This window comes from Bos javanicus, chromosome 29, assembly GCF_032452875.1.
Source record: "Bos javanicus breed banteng chromosome 29, ARS-OSU_banteng_1.0, whole genome shotgun sequence".
Classification (NCBI taxonomy): domain Eukaryota; kingdom Metazoa; phylum Chordata; class Mammalia; order Artiodactyla; family Bovidae; genus Bos; species Bos javanicus.
The window spans coordinates 44,853,965-44,862,560 of NC_083896.1; the positions used below are offsets into that span (position 1 = coordinate 44,853,965).

Below are 8,596 nucleotides of genomic sequence, written 5' to 3' on the forward strand. Positions count from 1 at the left end.
TTCTAGGCTCTTCTCTTTCAGAGTTCCTCCCCTGACCCCATCTCCAGTCCATTCTGGAAAAATCCAAGAGCTCTTTTCGAGTTCAGTTCCCTCCCCACTTACTTCATTCCTACAATTCAGAAATCTGCCCCTGCCACCGCCCCACACACAGTCCACTCCCTTATTCATTCTCAGTAGAGACGGAGACAGCCAGTTGGGGCCTCATTGTGAAGTCTGTATGGACTCAAGCTCTAACGTCCCAGACAGACCCATCCATGGTCCATATGACATAGCCGGTGATGATTCAGAACCATGGACAGCGGTGAGTGCGCCATTCTTTCACCGCGGGGCTGCTCTGCTTGTGGAGACCAGCAGCACCAAACAACAGATACCTCTCGGCATGGAGAGGAACAATAAGAATGTCTCTCAGTCAAGGATAGAGGACCAGTGAGTGGAGGAAAACAGGAACCCTGTCCGGGATTCTCATACAAGAACGGGGTCCAAAGATAAATGGTGGTGTGTGTACTCAGTCGGGTCCCACTCTTTGTGACCCCATGGACTGTAGCCCATCAGGCTCCTCTATCCATGGGATTTTCTAGGCAAAAATACTGAGTGGGTTGCCATTTCCTACTTCAGGAGATCTTTAAGGGCTTTTCCAAATAGAAGCTTGATCGAGGGGTATGTGAGTACATCTGGGGTCAGACAGATGGAAGTGGAAGAGACATACTTTCTGAAGGAACCTTTTTTCTGTCACCCAGATAAATAGGGTTAGAGATAGTAGCAGATAGACAGACAGTCATACCCCTTCCCTCCATCTCATTTGTGCCACTGAATACAGGATGGTTGATGTGGATGGCCCCCACCTCTGCCAAAATACACAAGAGGTCAGGATGGGGGCCCCAGAGACCTGCTTCTATGACAGCCTTCTCCTCACCTGGGTCTCCTCCTTCTACTCTACCTCTCATGCCACCACTCTTTTCCATGAAGAGTGAAGACCCCTTGTGTCAAAGTTTATCTCCATGCTTCCTCTGGGACTTTCTACAATCAGGCCAATCCCTTCCCCCAAAATTTTAAGTGGCCTCATCCCCAGCCCCTCAAGTGATTTCGCATACACTCCTATCCCATAGAACTCAATTTCAGATAAAGCGTCCCCTGGCTTATTTCCTTCTCCTTTGGTTGGGGAAACAAAGGCACCCTTCAAACCCCATGCATGCTGAAAAGAGAGAGAGAGGGCAAAAGCAACAGGATGCGGGATACGAAGGCGACAAAGAAGAGAGACTGGAGAGAGCAGAAGGGGAACGTTTGAGGAGTAGAGGGCACACAAAGCCAAGATAGACCACCAAGCAGGCAGTGAGATAAAGAAACTATCTGGAGCGGAGCGAGGGGGTGGAATGTTGAAGGAGAAACAGCGAGGAATCCTACCGCCGATGACTGAGCAGGGGTTGGAGGGGAATGTGGACAGCCTGCCCGAGTTAAGGGGTCTCTGGTATGTGCATGGATCGCGCAGAGGGTCTGGCACGGTCCCTTTGCGTCTCTGCTGCTTCCCCATCCTCCCCGCTGAAGGCAGGGGGGAGCCCTCGGGAGCTGTGCGGAGGCAGTCAGGCCCCGCCCGCCGCCGCCGCCGCGGCTGCCGCCGGAGGATTCCTGTCCTAATATGGAGCTGGGATTCCCCCGGTCCCGCCCCCGCCCCCGGCCCGCGGGGAGACTGAGGATTGCAATCGGGGCGGGGAGAGGGGAGCCGCTGGCTCTGGGGGCTGGCAATGGGGGAAGGGATAAACCCAGATCTTCACCAGGCCCTGGGACCCTGCCTCAGTTTCTCCCATCAGTGGCTGAGGTTAATTAGTTGACAGAGAAACGGAGAGTCACTGCAGACCGCTGCGTTGGTGTAGGTGTTCCTATTCTTGACTGTGGGAAAATAGAACCAAGGCCAAATTCAGCTGGTTCCTACCCCTCAGGACCTTAGGACCCTTTCCCCATCCATTCTAGAGACTTAGACCCCCATGAGACCCGCCTCCCCCCGCCCCCCGTGCGAAATCACCAAGCCTCGGGTTTGGAAAGGAGGGGGAGGAGATTCGCTCTTTGAAAGTGACTAAGGGAATCCCAGACTGAGTCATCCCTAGAGAGAAACCCTGGCTGTGGCCTATCCTACAGAGGCCAAGAAAGATCCTTCCCCGCCCCCACCCCTGCCCCAGACGAACTCGACCTTTGGCAAATAGGAGGGGGAATTTGCGTACCGCTCAGCTCTTCTCCATTCCCTTACCTCCTTAGAAAAATCGTTGTCACACCAGCACACTCCCTCCCAGCCCCCCTGCCCTCTTCAGACTCTCCTGCCAGGGTCTTCAGATAGCCTCAACCCTGGCCCTGACCCTTCAGCAGAATACACTTGGACACCTGGGTCCCTGCACCCCCTTTCAGGCCTTCCTAAAGCAGCGCCTGTCTCTGGGCTGAGCTGCTGCCAGCCGTGGCCCCCCTCCGCAGCCTCCGTTTCCCCCTCCCCCCCCCGGCACCCCTCCCGCTCTCGCTCTACGTCACGGGATGACGTCGGAAGCCTGGGAGGGAGGAGGAGCGCGCTCCCCCCTACCTCAGCCAGCCGCTCCCGCTGCAGCTTGCTTAGCCCAGCCTCCAGCCCCCCCTTTCTCTAAAGCGAGCCCCCCACGCCTGACGGGAGCTATATAAGGCGGAACCAGGCAGGCGAAAGGGGCAGCGCAACCGAGCGGAGCCCAGGAGAGGAGACAGAGAGAGAAAGAGCCTGAGCGAGAGACGGGAAAGCAAGGAGGAAGCCACCGGTGCGTCGGGACAGAAACGCAGGTGTTCGGAGCGCCCGAGCTGGAGCTCCGCAGCCGCTAGTCATGTACCGCTCCACCAAGGGCGCCTCCAAGGCGCGCCGCGACCAGATCAACGCTGAGATCCGGAACCTCAAGGAGCTGCTGCCGCTGGCCGAAGCAGACAAGGTCCGGCTGTCCTACCTGCACATTATGAGTCTTGCCTGCATCTACACTCGCAAGGGAGTCTTCTTCGCTGGAGGTGAGCAAACCGGGGCTGAGACTCAAGCTGGGAAGTCTCAGGGAGAAGGAAGCTGAGGGAACCCGCTGGGACTGCCGCAGGTCTAGGGAAGCGTGTCTGCGAGCTGAGGGTGAGAAGGAACTTGGAGAACTCAAGACTTCCTACTTTGCCTCCTGAGTTCTGTCCAAACCTCACCTTAGTACTGAATAAATGTTAGAGAGCGTGGATAGTGTCCCTAGAGTCAGACTTACGGGAGCAGGAGAGCCAGGACAGAATGGTCCCAGTCCTCACCGGCGCGGAAGCGCTCTGGGAGCCAGGGGAGGGGAGCTTGGGAAGTTGCAGGGACGGAGCCAAAGCCTGGGGAAGCACAGCCGCTGTTCGCTATCGTGGAAGGGCTCATCTGCAGCCGGTGAAGCGCTGTCCACGGTGCTGACAGCATCACCGGGTTGCAAGGCTCTGCCCGCGGTGCTGAACGTTCGGTTGGCATTAGAGCGCTGTCCGTGGTCCTGAAACTCAGATTCTCCAACCCTCAGCCCCGACTTAGAAGTCGAAGGGCTCGCTAGCTGGAGAGATCCAGCAACAGGTTCCCCGGGCAAGAGCTGTGGGCAGTAGGTCAACAGGTGTGTGCAGAAGCAGGTCCATGAGAAACTCGATCCCAAAGTCTCTCACTTCTGTTTTGCTTCCTAGTCTTACTCCTGATTCACTCTATCTTCTCACTCTTCAGGCACTCCTCTGGCGGGCTCCACAGGGCTTCTCTCAGCTCAAGAGCTTGAAGACATAGTGGCGGCACTACCTGGATTTCTGCTTGTGTTCACAGCAGAGGGGAAGCTGCTATATCTGTCTGAGAGTGTGAGCGAGCATCTGGGCCACTCCATGGTGAGTGCTGAGGATCCTTTCAGCTTGGACTGCAGTGCAGATGGGGACACGATGAGTTTCCCCCTTTTGAGAGTCTGAGAATTACTGGGGAGGGGGGGTTATACCCTACAAGATGCTGTATGCCAAAGATTGGCTTTTGTTGCCTTCACCAATGGTCATCTCTCCTTTACCTTTCTCTAGGTGGACCTGGTAGCCCAGGGTGACAGTATCTATGACATCATTGATCCAGCTGACCACCTAACTGTGCGCCAGCAACTCGCCCTGCCCTCTGCCCTGGATACTGGTGAGAACACCCTTCTTTCTCAATTCAATATCCGTCCTGCTGCCTTGCTCCTTCCCATTTTTGTCTCTCAGCCATTCACCTTCTCACTAGCTTTTCTTTCACTCACCCAGATCGCCTCTTCCGCTGTCGCTTCAACACCTCAAAGTCCCTCAGGCGCCAGAGTGCAGGCAACAAACTGGTGCTTATTCGAGGTCGATTCCACGCTCACCCACCTGGGGCCTACTGGGCAGGAAATCCTGTGTTCACAGCTTTCTGCGCTCCACTGGAGACAAGACCCCGCCCCGGCCCTGGCCCTGGCCCTGGTCCTGGCCCAGCCTCACTCTTCCTCGCCATGTTCCAGAGTCGTCATGCTAAGGACCTGGCCCTTCTGGATATCTCAGAGAGGTAAGTCCAGAGTATTCAGACCCCAGAAGAAAAGCAGGTCAGAATGAGGGGACCCTAGCTTCTGGAGTCAGGGGCAGGGAGAATGAAATCTAAGGGTGTAGAAGACCTGGGGGTGGGGGAGGGAGATAACTGGGTATCAAGCAGGGAAAACAGAAAGCTGATCTCATCCTTTTCACCTTCCCAGTGTCCTAATCTACCTGGGCTTTGAGCGCAGTGAGCTGCTCTGTAAATCATGGTATGGATTGCTACACCCTGAGGACCTGGGCCACGCTTCTGCTCAACACTACCGCTTGTGTGAGTGTCCAGAGAGGCTGAGAAAAAGACAGGGAGTGGGGAAGGGCATGGGAAATCTGACCAAGAAGAGCTGTGACCAAGATTGAAGTTGGGGGGATATCAGAGGCTCACAGTTTTGAATTCCATAGGGTGAGCACTAAGATAAGGAGTCAAGGTGAGAATAGAATCAGAACTAGGGGATTCTGCATGGTGAGGTCAAAATAGGGAGTTGAATGGTGCAGGTGAGGGCAGTCAGAAAAGAAGGTGTCATGGATACCCTAATTCAGTGGAGAGGTCAGTTAGCAAGCGGGGAGTCTGGGTGGTGCTGTGTGATGGTTGTTCTAACTCTGCATCTCTTCTTTCCCCTCAGTGGCTGAAAGTGGAGATATTCAGGCAGAGATGGTGGTGAGACTGCTGGCTAAGCCTGGAGGCTGGGCATGGATTTACTGCCTTTTATATTCAGAAGGTCCAGAGGGCCCCATTACTGCCAATAACTACCCAATCAGGTGAGCTGCAAGGCAGGGGCCCGGGAGGCAGCTGAGGTGGAGAAAGAGATACAAACCAGAGAACTCTGGGAATGGACGCCAAACCCTTACCAGCTGCCTCTTCTTTCCCCTCCAGCGACATGGAAGCCTGGAGCCTCCGCCAGCAGTTGAACTCTGAAGAAACCCAGGCAGCCTATGTCCTGGGCACCCCGACCATGTTGCCCTCATTCCCGGAGAACATCCTCTCCCAGGAGCAGTGCTCCAGCCCTAATCCACTCTTCACCATGGGGCCTCCCAGAAGCACCAGTTTCCCCAGTGCTCCTGAGCTAGGTGCTGTCCCAACATCAGAAGAGCTTCCCCAAGCACCCAAGGACCTTGGCTTCAGTTACCTGACATTCCCATCAGGCCCTCAGCCTTCTCTTCAAGCAGACCTGAGCAAGGACCTTGTGTGCACGCCACCCTACACACCCCACCAGCCAGGAGGCTGTGCCTTCCTCTTCAGCCTCCATGAGCCCTTCCAGACCCACATGCCTGCTCCATCCAGCTCTCTACAAGAACAGCTGACTCCAAGCGCCGTGACCTTCTCTGATCAATTGACGCCCAACAGTGCAACTTTCCCAGATCCACTGACTAGCCCACTACAAGGACAACTGACTGAAACCTCAGCCAGAAGCTATGAAGATCCTTGCACCTCCACCTTCCCAGACCAGCTGCTTCCCAGCGCTGCCACCTTCCCAGAGCCTCTGAGCAGCCCTGCCCAGGAGCAGCTAACTTCTCCCAGCACATCATTCCAAGCACACCTGAACAGCCCCAGGCAAACTTTCCCAGAACAACTGAGCCCCAATTCCAGCAAGACTTACTTCGCCCAGGAGGGATGCAGTTTTCTCTATGAGAAGTTGCCCCCAAGTCCTAGCAGCCCTGGTAATGGGGATTGCACACTCTTGGCCCTAGCCCAGCTCCGGGGTCCCCTCTCTGTGGATGTCCCCCTGGTGCCTGAAGGCCTTCTTACACCTGAGGCCTCGCCAGTCAAGCAGAGTTTTTTCCACTATTCTGACAAGGAGCAGAGTGAGATAGACCGTCTCATTCAGCAGATCAGCCAGTTGGCTCAGGGCATGGACCGACCCTTCTCGGCTGAGGCTGGCACCGGTGGGCTGGAACCACTTGGGGGGCTGGAGCCCCTGGACTCTAACCTTTCCCTGTCGGGGGCTGGTCCCCCTGTGCTCAGCCTGGAACTGAAACCCTGGAAATGCCAGGATCTGGATTTCCTGACTGACCCTGATCTGTTCCTGGAAGAGACGCCCGTGGAAGACATCTTCATGGATCTCTCTACCCCAGACCCCAATGGGGAATGGGAGTCTGAGGATCCCGAGGCAGCGGTCCCAGGAGGGGCCCCATCGCCTTGCAACAACCTGTCCCCAGAAGACCGCAGCTTCCTGGAGGACCTGGCCACATATGAAACCGCCTTTGAGACAGGTGTCTCAGCATTCCCCTACGATGGGTTTACTGATGAGTTGCATCAACTCCAGAGCCAAGTTCAAGACAGCTTCCATAAAGGTGAGTCCAGCCAGAATGTTCAAGAACTCAAGTTCCTGTCTTGCCAGCAAGGCGCTGGGTGGAGCTAGACAAGTAAATTCCCCTCTCTGTACCTCAGTTTTATTAGTGAGATATTTATTATTCTAGTTGTTAGGATAACTTCACTTGCGGTGTAGAGCAAGTACTAATGGAAAATAATATGGAGGTTCTGGATAAGTAGGCCTTGAGGGCAGAGGTTAGGGTGTGGGATAAAATACAAAAGAATCTTGAATAATAGTTGGTGCTTCCTAACTCTATGAGGGACCTAGGTCTGCTATCCCAACCCATTTTATAAATGAAGTTAATCAAGGGTCCCAGAGTTAAAGAAACTTGCTTAGGGTTACACAACAAGTTGATGGAAGAAGGATTAGTGCCAGTATTCTTTGTCCCCTAAAGGGAATACAGAGTGAGATTTGACAGGAGTTTGATAAAGACAGTGGGACTCAGCCCTTGGCCCCATGAGAGAGTCCTTGCTATGGCTCCATCCTTTCCAAAACCACAGCCATAGTTTCACTCCATTCATCCAAACTGCTCCTTTATCTGCTGAGCCTCTGGTGATCAGTCATGGGACCAAGATATTTGAAGCCCATCCCATGTGCCAATGGTACATCACACCCTCAGCCTATCTCTCCTAATAAGCCTAACTGACTGTATGTCTCTCTCTCTCTCTCTCTCTCTCTCTCTCTCTATCTCTCTGCAGATGGAAGTGGAGGGGAACCAACGTTTTGAATAAGTCTGTGACTTAACGTCGTCAAGTATGGCATATTGTCATCAAGACGTGGAGCCGTTCTCCACCCCCCCGGGGTTGTTGGGGGGATTCTGGGGGCCAGAGGGGGATAGATCTGATTCCCCAGGCCCTTCAGGATTTGGGGGGGGGGGAGGTGGGAGGACAAGGGAGGGGAGCTTCTTTTTAAAATTTAGAGACATCAAACGATCCCAGTTTCCATTTCAATCTGTATTCACTCGTAGTGAGTTTCCTTGAATGGGATTTCAAGCGGAGAATGGGGGAGTCTCACTTCCCCCACCCCGCGCTGCCCCATGGGCCTGGGCCAGTTCTCCACTCCTGGGGGCCAAGTCACCCCTGGGTCTTGGTGGGGGAAAGGCAGTGCCCATCTGGGCCAGCCTGTGCCCTGAGGGGCTCTTGACACCCACGTAGAATTCTCTACACACCAGTAACGGGATTTCAATTCCGATGGACTCTGCCGCCCTGGCGGCTCTTCTTGTGACTTTTGCGCCCCGCGCCTGGGGTGGGGGGCGCGAAGAGACGCTACGTTCCTTTCCGATGGAGGAAGGCAGACCTGCCGCCGTCACACGTGTGCTTGCACGAGTGCGTGTACCTGGTGCGGGACTCACCCGGCTGCCCGACTGCCTGGGCCTGCCCAGGTGGCCACCTCGTGGTGCTGCGGTGACTTTGTAGCCAACTTTATAATAAAGTCCAGTTTGCCTTTTTGGTACTCCTGGTGTCGAGCTCTTCTGTGAAAAGGGTAGAGTGGGGATTCAAGAAGGTTGAGAGGCCCCGACAGGAGCCTGGGGGTTGGGAGGGAAACTTGAGATGCACTGACAGCCCTGGCATTTCTTTGTTCACTCATGTACTCACTCATTCATTTACTCATTCATTCATTAACGCAACACCTAAGTGTTCTACACGTGGTCCACCCTGTGCTAAGAGCTGGGAGCTGAAACAGATGCTACGTCTTAACTTTAAGATGCTTTGGCGTCCAGTGCTAGAGGGCATTGGAGT

At 54.7% G+C, this 8,596-nt stretch overlaps 1 protein-coding gene across 1 annotated transcript; it reads left to right on the plus strand.

The window, feature by feature from the left end:
* Window positions 1-2,515: 2,515 nt before the first annotated feature.
* Window positions 2,516-8,309, plus strand: NPAS4 (neuronal PAS domain protein 4). Its single transcript, XM_061407056.1, has 8 exons — window positions 2,516-3,003; window positions 3,707-3,858; window positions 4,039-4,141; window positions 4,252-4,525; window positions 4,710-4,819; window positions 5,169-5,304; window positions 5,420-6,837; window positions 7,556-8,309. Exons 1-8 carry the CDS (start codon window positions 2,829-2,831, stop codon window positions 7,582-7,584), a joined length of 2,397 nt encoding a protein of 798 aa, XP_061263040.1. The 5' UTR covers window positions 2,516-2,828; the 3' UTR covers window positions 7,585-8,309.
* The last annotated feature ends 287 nt before the right edge of the window (window positions 8,310-8,596 follow it).

Coding starts and splice junctions, on each gene's coding strand:
- NPAS4 (XM_061407056.1), top strand. CDS start 2,829: ATGTACCGCTCCACCAAGGGCGCCTCCAAGGCGCGCCGCGACCAGATC. Junction 4,142..4,251: donor GCCCTCTGCCCTGGATACTG/GTGAGAACACCC, acceptor TCACTCACCCAG/ATCGCCTCTTCCGCTGTCGC. Junction 4,820..5,168: donor TGCTCAACACTACCGCTTGT/GTGAGTGTCCAG, acceptor CTTTCCCCTCAG/TGGCTGAAAGTGGAGATATT.